This window comes from Gavialis gangeticus, unplaced genomic scaffold (genome assembly GCF_001723915.1).
Source record: "Gavialis gangeticus isolate Ggan-Ray unplaced genomic scaffold, GavGan_comp1, whole genome shotgun sequence".
Classification (NCBI taxonomy): domain Eukaryota; kingdom Metazoa; phylum Chordata; order Crocodylia; family Gavialidae; genus Gavialis; species Gavialis gangeticus.
This window is the reverse complement of record NW_017729018.1, coordinates 3,127,436-3,149,292: the sequence shown is the minus strand read 5'-3', so window position 1 is coordinate 3,149,292 and position 21,857 is coordinate 3,127,436. Positions and strand designations below refer to the sequence as shown.

Genomic DNA, 21,857 nt, shown 5'->3' with positions numbered 1-21,857 from the left:
ATGGATTCAGACCTTTAAATTGATTTGATTTGGATTTGGAGATTGAGCCACCAAATCAGGCTGAATCTCCTCTGAATCGAACCACCACCCGATGCTTTGCGCAGCCCTACTGCTTAGTGACAAATGGCTCTAAGCAGGCTCCCTTGGAGTCAGAGGACATATCCCAATGTGTGCACACGTGCAGTTTGCGGCACCTTATACCCATCTGAGGTGCCGTAAACTGCATGTGGCATATGTACAACCATTTGCTGCACTGCTAATTTGCAGCATGTCAGGTTTGGGCGGGGGTTTGACACCAGGGGATCCCCGAGTCAAACTGCTGCTAAAAAAGGTGCAGAGATCGGAGTCTGGTCGCTGCTGCCCCACAAGACCCTCAGGACCCCAGGTAAGGCTGCTGGGACCAGCACAGGTGCTGGCCCCAGCCTCCCCTACCTCCTGGATAATTTGCCTTGCACCATCCCCATGTGCAGGGGAACAAATTTGTGCTGCTGTTATTTTTGCCAATGGCAAGCCTCTGCATGTGGGGACACACCCATAGACTGCAAGCTCAACCCTGGGTCCAAGGGATGAGTTTCTCTGGATTGTGGATGCAAAGTTGCAGATGAGGTGTGCAACCATGTAATGCAACAGCCGCTGCTTGGGGAGGTTGAACAAAAGCTCCAGGAAAGAGCTTGGAAATGGTTTATCATAAGGGTTTGGTGCCTTCACCAGTAAAAGAAACAAGGGTTAGATAGAGCAAGGAGGATGGGGAGACTCTAGGACTACTTGCTCTCTTTTCGTTAGGCAGGTCTGGCTGAGTGCATCTTGCCAGAACAGTCTGGCTCAGTCACTTCCTGGTTCAGGGATCCTAGTCCCAGGCCATTGTCCCACTTGAAGTACCTGTGAAGTGTACAAGATAAAATCTGCTAACACATCTTCCCCCAATCAACCTCCAGTGCTGTGTATGTTTGTAAGTTAATAGCATCTCATTCAAGTGACCTGCCAAACATCCAGGGAGAAGCCTGTCAGGCTTTGTGCTCTCCCTGGCCACTGAGAAGCAATGCAGCTCAGAAGTGCTAGAAGGTAAAGGGCTGTGTCACTCCTCTTCTGAACCTGGGTTTGCTCAAATCAGTCAGAACCGCCTCCGATGAGAAGCCTGCTTACAGCTTTCTAGCTTCCCTGAGCACTAATATTTGAAAGTTCTTCATTGAAGTGTCCAGCAAATCCCCCTCCTTATATCCATCCCCTTGGTCAGACCTTCCGAGACCCTCCCTCTTCCCATCTGACTTTGGCTGCCTGTTTAGTTGCTACTTCCGATTTTTGCTCCCCAACGTAACAGCCCCACCTGTTTCTACCACCTTGCTCCCCCTCCGCAGAAGTCAGGAAGGTGTTCAAAGAGCAAGATGGGGAGGAGTTTATGAACTAGACCAGCTTTTAGTGTTAAAGGCTGTGAAGCTAGAGAGGGGCAAAGCAGTCAAGGTTTGAAAGGTAATCTCCCCCTCCAACTCCTACAGCAGAGAGGGATCCATCCTCAAGCAGAGAAGGTACTGAAGCTCCAAAAGACCAGGCTGGCTAGTTTAAGTGATTTCACAGCAATCTGGCTGGCCTTCCCTCCCTCTTCCTTATCCTGAGGATCTCGCCTCACTGCTACAGCAAAAAGAAAAGTCATTTATCCTGTCCGACTAATTAAATTATTAACTGTCTGTCCACATTCTTTTTTGACTAAACTCTTTTTCATGAAGCATGTGTGCATCTTTCAGAAAATTGGGTTTTGTTGAGAAACTGCACAGCAGAAAGCCAGAGCACTTCTGCTTAGTGATGCTCACAAGGTGCCTGATGGAAGCTGTAGCTCTGTCCCATTCCCCTCTATAAGCTGGGCTCCTGACTTGGAGAATACCTCATGGGAGACAATCTCCACCCCAGACCCCAAGAGCAGAGCACAGTGCACTATGGGAGATACAGTCTTACCAGGCATTCTGGCTGGAAAAGGAGGTGATCACAAGAAATCCAAACTCCAACTCCCATGTGAACTGCAGCTGCATTTTGATAGCTATTTTTGGCCCAATTGTACTCCAACTCCTATCAAGGAATTTAATTTTTTTCTGTGGAAAATTCAGACCCAGATGACTTCCAACTCTTCCTCTGTTTACAGGGGGGAAAAAAACCTTGCTGGCCAACTCGTTACAGAGTACTCCTAGGTATGCTCTGTAAGGGAACATACCCTCTGCAGCTTCAAGGGTAGGTAAGTGGGAGGAGAAGAGATGCTGGAAGCGATCTGTATCTGTTTGCTGCAAGCAATTTCACTCTACAAGCAGATGCCTTGTTACTTTATGGGATGTTGCTGATTCATACAAGCCATTACTTTTCACTGGAAGAGAGTTCACTGAAGTGGAGGGCTGGCCCCCTGTCATATTTGGCAGGAATGAAAACACTTGTGGGACTTTAGGGGTAATTTAATATATGGACGTAATGAACTGGGCTTGAGCTCTTGGATGGAATATGAATGTGGTGGAGGTTCTGATCCCAGACGGTGAGACATGCATGTCCAGTGAAGCTAGTCTCCCTGGTTGGGAGGGCTGATCTAATGCTGCTTCCTTGGGATGGTAGGGCTCTTCCCTTGCTGCAGACACAAAGAGAAGAACATTCACTAAACTTCTACATGAAACCAAGACCTTTCACAAAAAAGAAGGGAGATTCCAGCCTAGCTAAGGGATTTGAACACTCATCTTAGCTGAGTGCCTAGATCACCAGGCTACTTGCTAGTCTGGAGTCTGTCTAAGTGAAAGGTCCACCTCAATCCCAGGAAAGCTTATTGCATGAATGCTTCTGTCCAAGCCTCTACTCTTCTGTAAAGAGTACCATCAGTTTTGATAAGTCAGTATTTTCCAATGAAAAAATATTTTGTCAAAAAAAACAAAAACAAAAAATCCAACAAACTGAACTGGCCCTTGTACCGAATGCCAAGCAACATCAACCTGCAAGCAATTCACCTTCCTTATGCACACGGTGTTGCATTAGGCTCTGCTGAAAACTGGGAGGGTGTTTGCGGACACGGCTCCCCGGGCTGGCACAAACTCTTATTTCTCCCAGCAGAATAATGCCATCTCTGATCAGACAAAGGCATCTGCTTCTAACCCAAAAGCTTGCGGAATGTGTGTACAGGCAAACCCACACCTTCTGTCATCTGCTGAGGTCCCTCTAACAGCTAGTATATTCCCCAGGTTCACTTTCTGTCCTGCCAGCAGAGCTGATGAGGTGGAGCTGGGCAGCTCTGGCAAGAGCTGCGTGGAGCTATCAGAACCTGTATGGGGATGCACATGCTTTGGCAGCTTGATGTAGAAGCTCCTGTCTGCAAGCAGAAGCCCTGCAGTGTAGATGAGGCCATTGCAGGACACTGTTACTAGGGTAACAGTGAAAAATGTCTTTTCCAAATTAACCCTCTTTTAGATTTTATAGACATTAGGGATGGAAGGGACCTCGGAAGATCATCGAGTCCAGCCCCCCGCCCAAAGGGCAGGAAGTCAGCTGGGGTCATAGGATCCCAGCAAGATAAGCATCCAATTTGCTCTTGAAGGTGTTCAATGTAGGTGCTTGAACCACCTCCGATGGCAGGGTGTTCCAGACCTTGGGTCTGAAATGCTCCCATTTGACACACGTTGTAGAATGGACACCTAGAGTACATGGGGGAAATCCCCTATTTTCCTCTCCCCCTTCACAATTTCTAATAAAGTTAATACAGGGAAGTCTCTTCCTCAGCTAGAGGAGGTTGGTCCCCACAAAACCTTTCCAGGAACTCTGCCAGGCCCTGGTTTAAGTGATTCCAAGGCTGGGGCTTTCTCCGCTCCCTTTGGAAGCTCTCCTACTCTGACCCCCAACAGGAAATATTTGCTTGTCTTGTTCCTAATTTCTCCCCTGGCCAGTTCTATCTGGTTCTCTCTCATTATTCCTTTCCAAGCCTAGCCTGGCCCATCCCTCCTTTTGACAAACTGGCAGAATAAAGCCCGATTCCCAAGAACTGCAGGACAAATCTCATCTTCCTTCCACTCCCCATATTGTTGTGCCAGGTTGTCACGAGCGTTCTGGTGTGAAGAGGGCCTGCGCTGAGACTTGCATTGACATACCTCCTGCACAGATGGCCAAAGAGAGTTCAGCAACCACTTTTGTTTTGGTTTTTTTTTAAGCCAGACAAGGAAATCTGTGGCTTTCAGCAGGTCCCAATGAGCAAAGTGACCTGTCTCTTGCGCAGCCTCTGGAAGAATCTGAATCTGGCAAAAGATACAATTGTTTTCACTGGGGCAGCATGAGGTTACTCACGGGAGACTGTGCCTTTGAGCTGTTGAGGTGGGTGTACATTAACACTGCAATGTTGCTGTGCCCGGCCTCCAGTGCAATTGCTACTGCATTGTTACCATCCTAGGAAATAAAAGAAAGAGGTTCAGGAGACACCAGAGCTTTCAGAGTAGGTCACCTGGTGCAACTGTTAGCAAAGCAGGTTTAATTAATTAAATCCCATCTTCCTGCAACTACTCTGAGCTCTTTAAGCCCATGAGTAAGTACCACACACCACTTGGGCCATGACACTGAGAACATTACTTAAGTTTTTGCGGACTATCTAAAGGGACAGAATAGAAGTGATACGCTTATACACAGCTTATAGACTCTGTTCTTTTACAGAGAAGGTCAGGACAGACCCACCTTTCACCTCCCCTCTTACTGGGTGTGAAGTGCAGATGGAAAAGACACTGAATGATGCCTGCCAGCCACATTCCTTCTGCCTCCACACAGCTGTTGGCTTCATCCAGGCCATTCTCCCTTGTCAATGGCTTTTTGTCTGAAGGGGTTTGTGTTTTGATGCACATTGGAAACACACATTTGGAAATGTCATTTCGAATACATGCAAATCAAGGGTGTGTGCTGTGCACTATTTCTAGCTCCGAAAATTCCACTCAGCCAATCAGGCAGCAGAAACAACTTAATGGGCAGCCACAAATAAGGAATAATTAGTCCCAATCAATAGTTTGTACAAATAAGGGGTCTGACAAGCAATCACCGAGAACAAACATATTTATAAAAATCCTGGTCCATTTGCAGATAATTTGCAGGGTGAAAATGCTCAGATCTGTGCATCAAGCAAACCTTGGATTTGCAAAGGGGGCCATGCTGAAGAGACTGGCATATGTAGCAAAGGACAGCAGTGGAGAAACCAAGATGCGCAGAGCAGGCAGCAGAGTGAGGGGTGAAAACAGTGTGGGGCTCAGAGGAGAGGGAATAGGAGAGGACAGACTGGAAAATACTAACAGTAAAACCAAAGAGCCTGAGAAAGTACAAGGGGACTGTGTGTGTGAGCATATGAGAGGGCAGTAGGGGGAGTGCACGACAGCACCTTTTAATCAACAGCAACCCTGTCCGATAGAGAAGACTTTATGGGGGTGGGGGCAGCAGCTCTGGAAATAGGGCAGAGAAGATGCAGGGAGAAGCTCCAGCCTCGGGCCAGAAGTGGCACTCACGTTATCCACAATGGAGAGGTCACAGGCCAGCTGTGCCAGAAGCAGTCTCACAGTCTCCACCCGTCCGTGCTCGCAGGCACACATCAGCGCCGTGGACCCTTCCTCATCCTGCAAGTTCACATCGGCACCGCAGGCCAGCAAGGCTTCCACCATCTCCTGCCTGCCGTGGCTGACAGCCAGCATTAGTGCCGTCTGACCAGCCTGGAACCGAGAGAAGAGAGAGGAGGCTACAAAGGGGACCTGGCACCTTCCAATCCAACAGGGAGAGGGCATGGCAACTTCTGCCAGTGCCCACAGAGGTGCAGAAGACTGCTCCAAGACAGACAGATGTTACAAGGACTTAAGACAGGAAGGTCTAACAGAACAGCAGGGAGTGCTGGGGAGGGGACAGGCCCACTCAGCCAAGGCTGATGCATACCAAGGGAGAAGGACTCTTTCCACTTCTCTTCCCAAAGACCTGCTAGGCTCCACCTAGCCCATAAACCTGCTCATCTCCCCCTTTCTCCTCAGCTGAGTTCCCTCTTTGCCCCAATGCACTGAAATGGAGCAGTGTTATGTTAAAGCAGGATATGTTAAAAACTGCCAGAAACAGAGTCCAGGGGAGGTCTGTGCTGTGCTGGACACACGCAGGGTCAGGCCAGCAGCCAGGCCCAGTGTCTGTAGCTCTTTCAGTAACTGCAGTCCAGCTCTTTTGCTTGTGGTCTAGCCCCGTTCCCATGAACTCCTCTGGGAGGTACGAATCCACATGGCAGGCCTTCAGTCAGCCCTCCGCCTGTCAGGAGATAGGCTGCAATTGGGTTAAAAAAAAAAAAAGTAGGGACAGAAGCAGAGAAGGAACTCCTAAAGATAAGGCCTACAAATCAGAGGCAGGAACAAATCCACATGATATCGATAAACTGCCCCACAGGCATAGTCCTTTTCAATACCTGTGGTTTGAGGAGCAGCCTGGGAGCTCCCCCATGCAGAACTGGTTGGGGATCTGCAGTATCAGAGATGTGACTGTTCTGTGGTGAACGGCCCCAGAAATACCCACCTGGCTTGCTTTAGCATTGACATTCCCCATACTAAAGAGTCTCCTGACAACATTCATGTCTTCTTCATGCTCCACAGCTGCCAGAGCTGCCAGCATGAGGGCTGTGTATCCAGCTTTATTTTGGTGGTCAACGTTACAGACTCCTGCAGAAAGACAAGGTGATCAGAGTGGCCCCGGCTGGCAGGACAGAGCACTGAGCACCCAGCCTTCCTGTGGGCCTCCTTCCCAAGCCAGGGAGCAGCTAATGGCAAGTTAGCTGGAATCCAGTGGCAGGGACAGGAGTGACACAGTGAGGGACCACTGCACACTGTATGCAATGCAACCAGGCTGGCACAGTAGAGCAAATCATGATGACCCAGTGGGGCAGGTTTTGTTTACCAACAGCCAGGCAGGAGGGGACCAGATGACGTCTGAGTGTGTATCATGGATGAGCTAGGCTGCTAGGAGGGGCTCATGGGACAAAGAGGAAGCCTGAGAGCAGAGAGGTGAGGCAGCTGCTCGCAAAGGAGCCAAATTCTGTGCTCCCATCTCTTAGGTAGGACCTAAAGATGAATTTCCCCTCCTCAGGGCTTCAAGGGGCTGAACATGACTTGGCCACACGGTGAAAGCCATAAAGCTGGTGTCTTTGTTGCACTCACCAGTGTCCAGCAGCAGCCGCACAATCTGGAAGTTGGAGTGGGAGACACTGTAGTGGAGGGCTGTGTTGCCATTCCCATCGGAGAGGTTGACGACATGGGCGAGCAGTGCTGGCGAGACTTCTGTGAAGGCCATGAGGTGGTTGGCAACCATCTCTGAGACGGAGGATTTCTGGCTGGACACTCGGAACCACTCCTGCAGAATGAGGCTACTGCTGGACAGCTGGGGAACAAAGAGGGCAGTGTTGAAGCCACCAAGTGCTTCTCTCTAGGGGAGCATGCTCCTTGGATGCAGCCCTTGAGCACTCATGGCTTCCTCTGCTAAATCTCACAGCCCTGCTGGAAAGAGCTTCCCAGAGAATCTGTGGCCCAAGGCTGTGCCACATCCAGCCAAACCCTCCCACTGCAACACAGTCAGCAGTGCAATTTATTGCACCTTTTACCCTCAGCTGCCTGACACAGCCCCAGGCAGCATCAAAGTCAGGGGGCACTGCCTGTAGGATGGGCCAGCACTAAACCTCCTTGCCTTCTGTCAGCAGCCTTATACAGCTGGGCTTAGGCATTTGCCAGGAACTGGTGCAGAGAAGCATGCAGAGGGGACGGTGTGCAGGGTAAGCCTGTGACAAAACACTTTACCTTCCCTGGACACTGCATCGCTGACCCAAGGATTGCTGTTCTCAGGCAGCAACATTTTAAAAACTAGTTTTAATAGGAAATCGCACACAAACCGGATCATGTTAAACATGGTTTAAACAGGGACTGTGGATTCTTATCTCATTACCTGGATTAGCTTTTGTAACTCCTTTGTTCCTCCTCATCTTTTGTATTCTATTTTTTCTCTCCTTATACATTGCTTTGTGCATGTCCTTTCACAGCCCATGAATGCTTGTGCTCTATATATTTTATTTTGTTAGTCTACAAGGTACAAATCTACCCTGCCTGATTTTAGACTAACATAGCTAACTACCTCTCTGTGCATCTTGGGCTCTGGAAGAGAAGATACGTCAGAGAGGAGCCTTAAGCTCACATATTGGGTGGTCCTGAATAATGCCACAGCCCTCAGATCACTTACTTCCCTAGGCTCTATCCCACAGTGCCTGGGATGGCAAGATGAGCCCCACAAGACTCAAGGCTGCCAAGTCTGAAGCAGAGGGAAGGGATTTTCCGTGAGAAGAGCAAGGGATGTTCATGGGGAAGCTCAGGGCTTCAGTGTGTGGGAAAATGGCTCGTTTCCATTCTCCTGGCTTCCAGGCCGCCTCCTAGCAGGTGTGGGTGCTGCAGATAGGGGCTCCAGCAGATAAAACTGCTGCTCCCGGGGCTGCAATGGAAAAGGACTTGGTGGATCCAAGTTTGGTTGATTGTAGGACTTTGAAGAAGTCTGGGAGAATACTCTACATCAGGGGTGTTCAAATCCCAGGCCGCAGGCCAAATGTGGCTTGCAAAGCCATGTTATCTGGCTTGTGGGGCTCCCCATATGTCTGGAAATTTGGTGGTAGGGTAGTGGTGGCAGCTACCTCTGCTCCCTTGCTGCCAAATTTCTAAACTCATGGGGAGCCTTGCAGGCCAGATAACATGGCCCTACATGCTGTATCAGGCACATAGGGCCCAATTCCAGTGTACTGGGATCGGTGGAGACAGCACAGGACTAATCAGGGTGCACAGGGCCCAATCTAGGTGTGGGGGGATGGGGGAGACGATGCGGGTCCCAATCTTGATGAGGCAACACAGGGCCTCATTCTGACACTTGGGGCCTGATTCGGTTCACGAACTGGCCCCCACCATTAATCTAGCCCGTGGCCCCAAAAGGCAGAGCACTACTGCTGTATATGGCTGCAGCTCTCGCCACAAAGAATACTAGCACACACTGCAGATCCTAAATGACCTGCCACAGACCCAAAAACCTTCTTTCAAAGTCCTGGCCCTGCAGACAAAGCACATGGTGCCCAAATGTATAGGACTGATACCTCCCATCCCACGGCCTGTGGAATTATCCCAGCTGCTTCGCCTTTCATCACCCCCTTCTACTCACCACCTCCTTGCTCTTCGCAGAACTGGGATGGCTGAGATGGCTCTTTACAATCACGCAGGCCTCTCTCATTCTTGGGCTCAGTTCAAACCTGTTAAAAGCAGGTTGGAGCAGGATCTGTATACATCTGGCCCACAGAACCACGGAGATATGTCCAGGAGAGGACACAGCTGCGAACAAAACAACCCTCAGCTTGCTAACAGGTGTGTGTACTAACATGAGGCCACCTTCCATCCATTCCTCAAGCAGCATAAAAGCAGAGTTTGCTGTGAGCAACCGGGACTGTAGGGGCTGCTTTTAGATTTCTAGCAAAACAGGCCAGAGGGTTATTCAGCAATAAATGCCGAGGATAGTGGGGAAAGTAGACATGGTGCTGTGGTGGTGGTACCAGGGTCTGAGTGGGAGAAGGTTGGGGAGCACCTTATCCTCACAACCAGTAATTAACTTATTCTCTCATTCTGCAAACTGGACCCTGAGCCACAGAGAGGGGACAAGCAACTGCTCAGTCACACAGCAATCCCACATCAGAGCCTGGCATTCAATTTAGATTTCCTGAGTCCTAAATGGAGGACACTGGTTTCAGCTCATCCTCCCCTTTGGCAGGTTGGATACCTCATACCCAGACATCGGTCAAGGAATGTGGAAGCATCAGGTTGGGGACAAGTATTAGCAACAGCAATGGAAGGGCAGGCTACAAAGGCAGAGCTCCAAGCTGAGTCCCAATGTTCCCCCGAGGTTTGCCAAGCAGAAAGCCCCCATCATTCATGTTCTGTGCAGCCCTCGAGGCTTTGAGAACTCCAGCACTCAGTGGGAGAACTGAGGCCAAAGGTAGCTGCCTGTGGCAGTTTAACTTCCCAGAAGCAACTTGATTTCAGGAATGGAAATGGTCCTAAAACGAACCATGATTTAGGAATGTAAGGGCTGCCTGGCTACCGGCCCTTCTCCCACAGAGGCCAGTGTCGGACGCTTCAAGGAAGATGCAAGTATGCAATTATAGAAGGTTCCTCTGAGCCCATTCTTTAGGCATTGGTTTATGTCCCAACAGCACAAGGGATTGTCTCTCATCCCAGCTCTACAGGTATGTGAATCACAGCTGTGCTGATGTTGTCTATTAACATTAAAGGGGGTGTCAAAATAGGGAATGTACTTGGTGCTGATCAGCTATTATATCTGAAAATCATGCCTTCTTTGGCTGTCAAATAGTTTATATACGGGCATCCAACTCATCTGGCCCTGCAGGATAGATGAGGGGCATAGGGCTGGACTGTGAGCTGGCCTGGGCATTTGTTGGTCTTAGGTGTATAGAGCTGGTCTGGTGCCTGATGTACGAGGTGCACAGGGTTGGACCCAGCTTGTTCTGTACATGGCGCACAGGGCTGGTTAGAGGCACACACTGCATGTGGCACCTGCAACAGACCAGTCCTAAGACAACAGTGTGCCCTTGTTGCCAGGAAGGCATACTGGACTGCACTGGTAGGAGTTTTGCCAGTAGGTCAAGGGTAGTGATTATTCCCCTCTATTCAGCACTGGTGAGGCCACATCTGGAGTACTGTGTCCAGTTTTGGGTCCTCCACTACAGAAAGGATGTGGACAAATTGGAGAGAGTCCAGTAGAGGGCAATGAAAATGGTGAAGGGACTGATACACATGACTTGTGAGGAGAGGCTGAGGAAACTAGGCTTATTTAGTCTGGAGAAGAGAAGACTGAGGGAGGGATTTAATAGCAGCCTTCAACTAGCTGAAGGGGAGGGTTGAGAGATGATGGAGCTAAACTGTTCTCAGTGGTGGCAGATGACAAAACAAGGAGCAACCGTCTCAAACTGCAGCAAGGGAAGTTTAAGTTAGATATTAGGAAGAATTTTTCTCACTAGGAGGGTAATAAAACACTGGGACAGGTTACCCAGAGACGCTGTGGACTCTCCATGTTTGGAGGTTTTTAGGACCTGGCTAGACAAAGCCTTGGCTGGGATGGTCTAGTTGGGGATGGTCCTGCTTTGAGCAGGGGGTTGGACTAGATTTGACGTCCTGAGGTTCCTTCCAGCCCTAATTTTCTATGATTTTCACTGGGCATGTTTTCATTTTCCATATAACTATTGCATATGGTTTTGGGTCCTACTGAGCTCTTGCACTCAGTGATGCCCCATGGCAGGGAGTACAATAGGTGAAGCCTGTGCTGTACGTAAAAGTATTTCCCTATATTAGCTTATATTCCTTGATGTCATTATTGTTTCTGCAGGGCGTAGGGCTCAGCCTATCTTTCCTGCATAACTCCTTATTCCCTCTAACTTTTTCATGTGATCTCTTATTTATTTCCTGTTCACTTCATGCTGCCATTTAGCCAAAGTGGTTTTCCAGCTGTATGCAACTGGAGGCCTGCACTGGACAACATGTGCTGCACTTGGTCAAATACAGCAGGCTTCTCTTGTGAGCAGGCTCCTCTGGCTGTGCCACACACAATCTTCAGTCACAGGAGGAGCAACTCTTTCCTCTGGCTCTAGAAGCCACAACTGGAGGTCTTAGCAAACTTCTGAAGATTGAAGGACACAGTGGAAGCAGAAGAATGGCAAGAGACCAGCATGGCTGCACAAGAAACTTCTAGGATTCCTCCAAAGCAAAAGAAAAGCACAGAGTCAATGGGAAGATGGGCAGGTCACCAAGAAAGCTTACCAGGAAATAGCAAGAACCTGCAGGGACAAAATCAGGGAGGCAAAGATAAAGAATGAGCAGCACCAGGCAAGGGAGGTTAAAGACAACAAGAGCTTCTATACATATACTGGCCAGGAAAAAAAAGACCAAGGTGACCAGGGAGCCAGCGAAGAGGGACTGCCAACAGGGGAGCAGTTTGCAGGCAGTTGCTGGAGGCTGGGCCAGAGCCTGTAAGGGGTGAAGGTCCCTTTGATATCGGGGGACGTCACAGCCGAAGAGGGTAGGGGTCAGCCAGCATGCAGGCTGTTATAGGATCAGAATGGGGCCAGAGTGAGAGCTGGGCCCAATGAAAGACAGCCCAAGGACAGCATCCTAATGAGGTCCTGGTCCTAGGTAAGACCTAAAACTGCACCCTACCAGGGAAGGGTAGTCTGGTGGGGTTGTCCATGGCTGGACAGTCCCCCAAAAATGCCAGGCCAGTTACCTCCCCAGTGAAAGGCAGGTAGGGGTGCCTGATAACTCCAGCTCTAACCATCTGGTGGGTCATTCAAATCAGAGGGAAGGAGGGCCAGGCATGCCTAGGCACAGGCACCTGAACCCAGGGGGGTGTAAGCTGCTGGAGGATAGTGGGGCCAGGCACGCCTATGGGAGAGGCACCTGAGCCTGTGGGGATGTCAGACCCTGGTACTAATGGGGCCAGGTATGCCTATGGAAAGGCACTTGAGCCCGTGGGGGTGTAATACCCTGAGGCTCCAGCATAGGGGCACAGTGTGGGCCCCAGTGAGCAGGGCAGAGTAGCTACCCCTGGAAAAGGGGTGCAGTGTTAAAGCCCCAAAGAAGGCGGCGAGCCAAGTCTTCATCGAGGCTGAACACATCAAAAGATGGCAGTGATACCCCTCCCCCAGAAGTGGAGGGCTGAGAGTCGGTTGATTGAGTCGAGATAGTGCTGTCCTGCTTCCTGAAGAACTTGTCCAAGGAAGACTGCGCTGAGCAGCGCCACTTCTCCCTATAAAGCTCTGTGTAGCAGGTATTGGCTTCCTTCATCAGCCTGGAAACCTTAGCATTTCTTTCATAACTGGGGTCGTTTTCGTCAAAGAAGGCTAGGTAACCATCCAAAAGTTTGAACGCATCAGCCGCGCCTTTCATTATGAGAACTCGGGGGGAGGGCCTTTCATATTCTTCCATGGGCTCTTCCTCTTCATGGTGCTTCTTATCTAGCTCAAGAAGATCCTCGTTTGAGAGTTCCTCCCTATGGGAATTGAGCAGCTCAGCCACGTTTTCCTCGCTGACCTGCTCAAAGCCTACCCTCTCAGCCATCTCAATGATCTCATGTCTTGCATCACTGATAAATTCGTCAGCAGCAAAGCCTCGGAAACCATTCACAACAGCAGGCCAGATGTCTTTCCAGACACCATTAAGGGAACAGGGCTTATTTAGTTTAGAGAAGAGGAGACTGAGAGGGGACTTACTAGAAGCCTTCAGCTACCTGAAGGGGAGTTCCAGAGAGGATGGAGCTGAACTGTTCTCAGTGGTGGCAGATGACAGAACAAGGAACAAGGGTCTCAAGTTGCAGCAAGGGAAGTTTAGGTTAGAGACTAGGAAGAATTTTCTCACTAGGAGGGCAGTAAAATACTTGAACAGGTTACCCAGAGAGGTGGTAGAAGCTCCATCCTTGGAGGTTTTCAAAACCTGGCTAGACAAAGCTTTGGCTGGGATGATCTAGTTGGGGATGGTCCTGCTTTGAGCAGGGGTTTTGACTAGATGTGACTTCCTGAGGTCGCTTCCAACCCTAACTTTCTATGATTCTATGAAGCCCCTGGAATCCCTTCAGCCCTCACTTTTTGGGCAATCACCCCTTCAGTCACCCACCAGGCACCATGCCTTGATGTCTTTTTACTTTTACAGGACAGAGGCTGCTCCAGGGCTTCCTAAGTTGCTCCCTCAAATAATCACCAGGTGCCTGTGGTCCCTGCTTTATGGGCAAATTGCATAGCTCCATTCCATCCCTACACCCCGTCCCATGCCTCGCAGATGGCATCCTCATTAATGTTCTCTTCCACTTAGCCCTTCCCCTGGGGCTCCTGGACCCTTACTGGTCCCACACTCTCAGCCCAATCTGGGCTCCAGACCCCTCTCTGGGACCCTAGAAACCTCCTCTCCCCCTTAATTCCTCCCCAACCTCTGAACTACTTTAGGTGTTACTCTCCATGTTGACCTTCTGGAGCTGCAGCCATCCTGCTAAGGTGGTGTTCTCTCAGCAAGCTCCAAGCTGTTACGACTGGCTCATCTCGGTGGAGACCCATAGGGGTCTGTTCTGGGCCAGGTGCCATTCAATGCATTTATCTGCAGATGACACAAAAAACTGGGAAGAGCTGAGAACAAGCTGGAGGACAGGAGCCCAATTCAGGATCTTGTTAGGCTGGAGAGCTGGGCTAGAGCCAACAGGATGAAATTCCAGGGTGACAAATGCAAGGTGTTACACCTCAGCAAGAATAATCAAAACCACAAATATAAAATGGCTCAACAGCAGCACCATGAAAAGGATCTAGAATTTTTGGTGGATCACAGACTCAGTATGATTCTGCAGTTTGATGTTACTCAAAAGGTATATATGGTTTTGGGCTCCACCTATACGAGCGCTAGGTACAAGACACAGGAGGTGATAGTACCTCTTTACTTGACGCTGGTTAGGCCTCATGTAGAGTATCATGGGCAGTTTTGGGCTCTACATTTTAAAAAGGACTTGGAGAAGTTAGGGAGGGTCCAGTGGTAGGCAACAATAATGATAAAGGACTTGGAAGGCAAGTCATACAAGGAGAGGTTGAAAGAAATAGGGATGTCTAGCTTGTTGAAAAGGCAAGTAAGAAGGGATGTGATTGAAGTCTTCAAATATTTGAAAGAAGAGGGAGAATATCTTTTCTCCACTGCTGCAAAGAGCAGGACACGGACCAATGGCCTGAAGCTGTCGCCAAGTAGGTTTGGACTGGATATGAGGAAAGACTTCTTTGCATTTAGAACAGTGAGGCAGTAGAATAGACTGCCTAGAGAAGTTGTGAAATCTGTCTTTGGAGATGAGCCAGAGGTTGGAAAACCATTGGTCATGGATGTGCTAGGAGTAGCTATGCTTGCAGTACTCTGTAAAGAGTAGGCGTTAGAAGCTCACCAGATTGTTGAGAGATAACGAGTAGACGTTTGTAGCCTAAAGCAGGTGGAAATTGGAGATGACAAGGTGATAATGCTCAGCAGTAGGAGAAAGAAGCAGAGCTCCACAACTAGCTTAGTTATGAAAGATTAAAGGAGATGGGATAAGATTATGCAGGGGATACAGAAAGGGGAGTTCTGGCCATCCAGCAAGAGGGTCTGTCAGACATCCTAACAGACAGCCCAACTTAGACTAACTACCCAGTTCGCCAAACATGCCAGAGGCTCTGTCTGGCAGCTCCACCCCAGCTGATGAACCAGCTAGCCATCGTTAGGTCTTCTTAATGGGCTGGTGGGGAGAGCAGCCTCCTCATCTAAGTCCACCTGTGGCAGCAGACTGGAGGCCAACTAACAGTTCTGCCTGAAGGTCAGCTGTGGCAAGTGTCCTTGGATCCTGTGCTCTCTGGTTTTCTGGCTTCTGACGCTGCTCAGCTCTGCCCTGCATCTGGATTCTAGGTTTTGGGAACTGCACTTGGCTTTGGCAACTTGGTCCCTGGCTCCAGAACCCTGACATACCCTGTGACTTGGATTCTGCTTCTGGATGTCCCCCTTGGATGTGGTACCTTTGACTCCAGCACCTGTCTCGGGACACACTGAGCACAGTGTCCTCACAGCAATGTGCCTCTGCACAGCTATCAAACTTCCACAACTTTTATGGATGTACTTCTCAGAGTGCCCTGCAGGCAGAATCCTTTCCAAGGGAGCTAGGTGGGCCTGGGCCTATCCCAGGGCATGGGAATTGCTCAGGATTTTGCTCAAATTACCTAAAAAGTTCATCTACCAACCATCCCGGCAGGGTGGTTGCCAACACCCCCAGGGGAAGGTCATAATGGGAATAAAATGAAACTCTTTTCGCAACTCTAGATTGAGTGACTGTATTAGAAATGGCTCCAGCAGCCCCTGCTGGCAGCCTCGTCGGGAAACGCTGGCTTGCCTCGGGTACAAGATGCTCTACATGTCTGACTTGCACCTGTCATTTCAGCTGAGATTAGAGCTAGTCACAATTTTCCTAAGTGAACTTTTTTCTCCTGCTGAAAGACAAGGTTGAAATGTTTCACCAAAACTGTCAAATTTTGTCACAATTTCAGATGCAAACAATTACAGTTAGAACCTCGTGGCTCTGCTGCTTTTTCATTCTGGACAGCGGGGAGAAATTTTCTGTGAAACGATTACAATTCTTTTTGAAATTTTCTGAAGAAGTAAAATTAAGCTTTTCAATCAGCTCAAGCCAGTCTGCAGCTGAGGTTTCCCTGGCACAACAGAGAGGCAGTGGGCAACACACCCAGCACTTGCTATTGCTCCTGGCTCCAAATGCTTCTGTGGAATAGGTCTAAATGAGAGTCTACTTGCTTCACTCTCTACCAGGTCCAAGGGGCTTTGACAGTGAAGGTGCGCAGGGCTCTGACATAAATGTACCTTTTGGCCAAGCCTGGTTGTGGTGGGTGCCAAGCAGAAATTGAGCCCTGAGGGGACCCCCCCCCGCACTTACTTCTCCTTCACCTCTGGGGGTTCTGGGGCTGGTATTTGCTCTTCCCTGTGTTCGTGCCGCTCTTCTCTCTTTCTCTGTTCTGTGTCTACTTCAGGATTCTCCAAGTCGCTCTCATTCTCGCCCACATTCACATCCTCATCTGAGGAGTCAATGCCACCCTCAGCGTCGCTGTCGGAGCTGTTGGGTGAAATCTTCTCAGAAGAGCTGTCTCCATCCTCCTCCTCGCTGGACGTACTCTCATACCTGCCGTGTGAGAGAGAGCAGATTAGGGTTCTGCCAACACAACACTCCCGAGGCAACCGTGTTGCACTGAATGAGATCTGGAACAATACTGCCCTCTGCCCCCTGCATGCACGAGAAAGCAACGTCTTTCTGCCCCGCTGCTGCACTTTACAAAGGGGTGGCTTCCGGGTTTACAGAAACATAGGGTTGAATCTTTTGCCCCAGCAAGAGGTGGGAAGGGTACATACTCCCCGTTCAGCACCCCCACAAACTGTAGGCTCTTCCTGCCACCCTCAGCCTCGTTCTTTGGTAGCCCATCTCGCTTCTTCATGATGGACTTCAGGGATCCTGTGAAGAAACAGAGAAGGGAAGGTCACGTGGCAGAAAGTCCCACCCCAGCACAGAAAGACAGGGTGGGAGATAGCACCCAAGTCTTGCAGACATCCAACTGCAGACACACACTGTCTACTGGAGGGGAGGCTGACTTTGCCAGCAGGACTGAAATGGAGCAGCGTTGCTGGCCCCAGACACACAGGCATGGTAATGAAGATAAGAGGAAGCAGGTGGCAGTGAGCTGTGGCAGCTTGCCAGAGGCATGCTAACTTGGGCCAGGATGGCTTCCTCTCCAGAGCCTTTAGGCTCATCATGTAATTGCTGAGCTCTGAGATGCTCCTGTAAGTCCAGCCCTGAAAGCCCAGGGTTTGTAGCCATCCAGACTTCTGCAGTCATCACACCTAGAGCACAAACCCACTGTAGCAGAAAACTGGCCGCTCTGTTCACCTCCATTCCCCGGGGACATCCCACGTTTCAGGAGAGTAACTCTCAGGGACACTGTCCAAAGTGTGGCAGGGACAGCAACAAACCCATGTGCCTTGAGCTCCAATTCTGACTAGCTGCTTGCTCGAGTGGGAGGTGCTAAATACACACCATCCTTGTCCTCACATACACACTGCTTGAAGTCCCTGTCTCTGAACCCCAGGAACACGCAGTCCTACCCCCGACTCTGTTGGCTCCACCCTTCATGCAGCACGCAAGCCCTGCCCTCTCACTCCTGCAGCACACAGCCTCATCCTCTCCGACAAAACTCTCCCTCATTTGTTTTTCCCATGCGAGAGCATAAACTGGAAAGTGGTCACTAAGCCGTGTCTGATGTCATCCCTCTCCATGCCTGATTGATGCAGCTTCCTCTCCGCTTGGCAGTAGGGCTCTCGAGTCTCACCCCCGCCAACGGTGAACAGCAACGCTGAAGTTAACAGAGCAGCATGGGTGTCACCTGTTGGATGGGAGAGGAGACTCGAGCATTGGACTGCTTGGGGCTGTGCTGTGGTTCAGACTGGCTAACACCCCAGTTTCAGGATTTCTTGCAAATTAACAGAAGGAAAAAGATGTCAATGGAGTTGTTCTGTCTCTGGCTCAGATGTTCATGGAAAGGGACTTACCAGTGCCAGTACTCAGAGGAGCTCTGCTGTCATTCTCCCAAGTCATTGCCCGGGCCGTGGGGACACATTCCTGCATCCCTGTCTTGGAGTCCTCAAGGCTCAAACACGGACTTTGTTTCTTTTCTGATGGGCCATTTTCTCCTGGGGCCCCAGCTGCTTTACTGCCACCAGCAGCTCCAGACTCGGCAAAATTCACCTGGTTTCCAGCTTCTCCTGCGTCTTTCTGTCTTTGTGTAGACTCACCAGCAGCTGCCTGTAGACCTGCCTCTGCCACTGCTGCAACACGTGGCACAGTGATCCCCGCCTCTAAATTGGCTTGAGTGGCTTTCTCTTCACAGGTAACTGCTGAATCTGGACCTACAGCAACTTCTTTACCTTTCAAATCATAGTTGATTCCAATGCACAACATGCGAGGCGAGCAATCTACTCCCTCATCTATCATTTCCAGGGGACTGCCCACTGCCTGGTTCTGCATTGGCACTACTGCCTCTACACATGCTTCTGCCAGTTGAGGCTTGGCCATTATTTCCTTATCTATCAACTTTCCTGGCCTTCTGGAACAAACCTCTACCCTCAACTCCTCCAGCTCCTTAGTTGCTTCCTTTAAATGTCCTTCCATCATGTTGATTACCTCCTTCTGGTGGCTAACGGTGTGCTGGAGCAGCTCAATTTCCTTCTCCGATTCAGTAGAAAGCCCTAACAAGGACTCCATGACCCACACTGCAGCATCCCTGGTCGCGGTCTCCTGGCCGACTGCTACCTCTCGGCACAGCTGCTGCGATCGGTAGTAGAACACGACGTCGTTCATGTCCATTTCCTCACCCACACCTACTGACTTGCACACTCTGTCACTAGGTCTGGCAGGGCGAGTCCCCGTTCTGCCAGCTCTCACATTACGCTCTGAAGTGGACAGCTTCTCGGTGAGTTTCCTCAACTCCGTAATTTTACTTGCTCGAGCTTTGCCCAGTTCAGCCTCACCTTCCAGCTCTCCCTGTGCTTCCTGGCTCGCTGGGAGCTGCTCCTCGCTTGCAGTGGGAGATTGGGGAGGGAAGGTAAAAGCAGAAGTCTCACTTGTTTCAGGCGAAGCTTTCTCCTGTAAACCCGCCAGCAGCTTTTCCTTCTCCTGCTTCAGTTTAGAGATCTTCATCTCTAGGACTGGGATGGTCTTGACTTGTTCCTCCAGCTCCTTCAGCTGCTTGAGGGCAGCAGCCATCTGCTCCCGCACATGGTGCAGATGTGTGGCACTGAGATTGGTGGCTGGTGTAGTCCACCCTGAACTAAAAGGACTCATTCTCATAGAACCTGTAAGCGATGGACTAAGTGTGGCTTGGCTGTCCCCATTTCCATTCGAAGGCACAGAGGAGCATGAGCGGCTCTGGGTAACTGAGGCGGCACTGGAGATGGAGTTGCTTGCTTTAGAGGGGCTGCTGGGTGGCTTGGGTATTTGTGCATTCCCACTACTCAGCAAATTCAGCTGCTCTTGCTCTAGTCTCCTACTTGTCTCTAGCAAGGTTTTTTCCACACGGGGATTTCTCAATAGAGATTTGGGGGACGGAGGTGGGAGGAGGTTTATAACAGGAGTGGGAGACACTGGGTTGGAAAGTTGTTTGCTCAGGGCTTCTCTTGTTTCTGAGGAGTTGGACTGTGTCCTAGCATGTGGAGATAACAACAGAGTGGTCCTTCCATCCTCGCTGGCTGTGGATGCCAGCGATTCAGTTGAGGTCCACCCACTAGCATGGCTTCCGGGACTTCTGAGGCAGCTGAGCTGATGCTTGGGCCCTTTTGCTTTCCGATGCAACTTCTTCAGAGTTTGCCCACTCTGAATGTCATCTACATACTTCAGGAAATCTAGATCTAATGTGAAGCCATATGCCGTTTCCACAGAATAGGAGCTCTTCTCTCCATCATCCTGATCTCTATACAGGAAAGGGCCACCTAAGTCTGTAAGGAAAGCCAAAGAGAAGTACAGAGTCAAGGCAGTAAAGAGTACAGCAAACTTATCTTGGACACTTGTTCAGCTCCTGTTGTTCGTTGCAGGGTATGGGCTTGATGCCAAACCAATTAAGTAGGGAGAAGGAAAGGCCCTGGTACTCCCTTGCCTTGCTGCGGACAGGAAGCAGGGATCTAGCCTCCATGTATTGCTTGGAGCCCCTTGTAAAGCATGAGTCTGTCTCTGTGATACCAGGTGAGCTTCAAACCCAAATTTGAAAATGAGGATTCATTAACATTTTTAAGGAGGTGATAAAAATGCATTTACCATCACTGCAAACAGAGCTACGATATGGTGATAAAAAGGGTCTGGTCACATCACAGTGGAAAGGATTCCATTGACTGCAGAAAAGGTAGATGCCTGAATGCAATGACGTGGCCTAACTCAGGGGTTAAAATATGAGGAGCAAGGAGGTGGGCACCACAGTTCCCCTTTCCCTACCTGGGGAAGTAAGAGCTCTGTCCTTGCTGCACTACCCTATACTCGTAGCCACCCGGTCTAGAGGTGTTACCCACCCGAGCAGCACAATCCTTCATCCAGAATTGGGAGACATAATTGTCAGGTGCAATCAAGGTTCAAATTGCTGGGGAGCTTGGGGGGGCTGAGACCCCCAAAAGAGACGAGAACCCCTCTTGAGCTAGTCAGGACCCCTTCACCCCACCTGTGCCAGCCCCCACCTCCCCCACAACAGCCATATGTCACTGCACACAGTCCCTGGCCCACCCCACGTCTTTCTAAACAGCCCAGGTGGTGGTGGCAGCTCCTTCCGGCTGCCACTGCCGCTGGCACCAGCTCCACAGTACTGGCAGGGGACCCATACACACATCCCCAACCCCGGCCAATTTTTTTTGCAGGCTCCCCAAGAGTTGAAGTGTAATTCAAACCCTGGGTGATGCCTGGGGCTACTTAGGAACTTGCTGTCCGAAATGATTTTCTGACAGAAAATGAAGTTTCTGCAATACTGCAATTTCTGAAGAGGAAAAAAAATCCTCCATTTCGTTGAACATCTTTGATTTTCTATCTGCAAAAAAATTAAATACTTGTTTAGCATTAGTGTGGCCCAAACTGGATCACTGTTCTGTTGAACTGACCAGAAGTGGCTTATTGACCCGATTCTAAATGAAATGTTAAACTAAATTTTCTTCCCCATTTGTGCACTGTTTTGGGGTGGGGGTTTGCCAGAGGAGAGTGGGGGCAGGGTTGGGAGGGGAACTGCAGTTTGATTCCCCATTCTTTGCTCTGGGTCAAGCTTCCTGGAGGACTACATTTCCCATCATGCAAATCTTTGTAATGCCTCCTGGTAAGCACAGACTGGTCCATAGGGGGCATCAGGCTCCTGAACTGCAATCCCCAAGAGGTGTTAGATGTACTGACATTTATTAGTAAAAGTTTTCAGGATTTCCATTCTGAGAAAAAGTTCATGTTATTTTTTTTTCCCCCAATTTAAGATGAACCAAATGCTGAGACAGATGGAAATTCTGAATTTGGCTCAGCCTGAGGCTCTGCAAATGCTCACCACTCAGAGGGGGCTGCAGTCCGTACTATTTACATGGGTCGCAGTAGCTGCCTGCCACCCCACAATCTCCTTAATGCCATGCCAGCAGTGCCCTATCTGAGCATTTTGTTTTTTCTGTTAGGAGCTGCCTGCATCTCCTTACCTGGGAGGTTCTGGTTCAGGTGTGCAGGCTGTG

At 49.9% G+C, this 21,857-nt stretch overlaps 1 protein-coding gene across 2 annotated transcripts in view; it reads right to left on the bottom strand.

Annotated features, from left to right (window-relative positions):
• Positions 1-986: 986 nt before the first annotated feature.
• The window catches only part of KANK3 (KN motif and ankyrin repeat domains 3), a 52,930-nt gene continuing 32,059 nt past the window's right edge, over positions 987-21,857 (bottom strand). The window contains exons 4-12 of one of the 2 annotated variants that reach the window (XM_019513236.1): positions 18,177-20,117; positions 16,986-17,085; positions 16,516-16,758; positions 9,184-9,271; positions 7,158-7,377; positions 6,520-6,662; positions 5,487-5,687; positions 4,294-4,392; positions 987-2,596 (exon numbers count right to left, since the gene is read on the bottom strand). In XM_019513236.1, the coding sequence (XP_019368781.1) occupies positions 2,561-2,596; positions 4,294-4,392; positions 5,487-5,687; positions 6,520-6,662; positions 7,158-7,377; positions 9,184-9,271; positions 16,516-16,758; positions 16,986-17,085; positions 18,177-20,117 (3,071 nt within the window). In that variant the 3' untranslated portion in view covers positions 987-2,560. Of the gene's footprint in view, positions 2,600-4,293; positions 4,393-5,486; positions 5,688-6,519; positions 6,663-7,157; positions 7,378-9,183; positions 9,272-16,515; positions 16,759-16,985; positions 17,086-18,176; positions 20,118-21,857 lie in introns of both variants that reach the window. The other variant, XM_019513235.1, reaches the window with a different exon arrangement.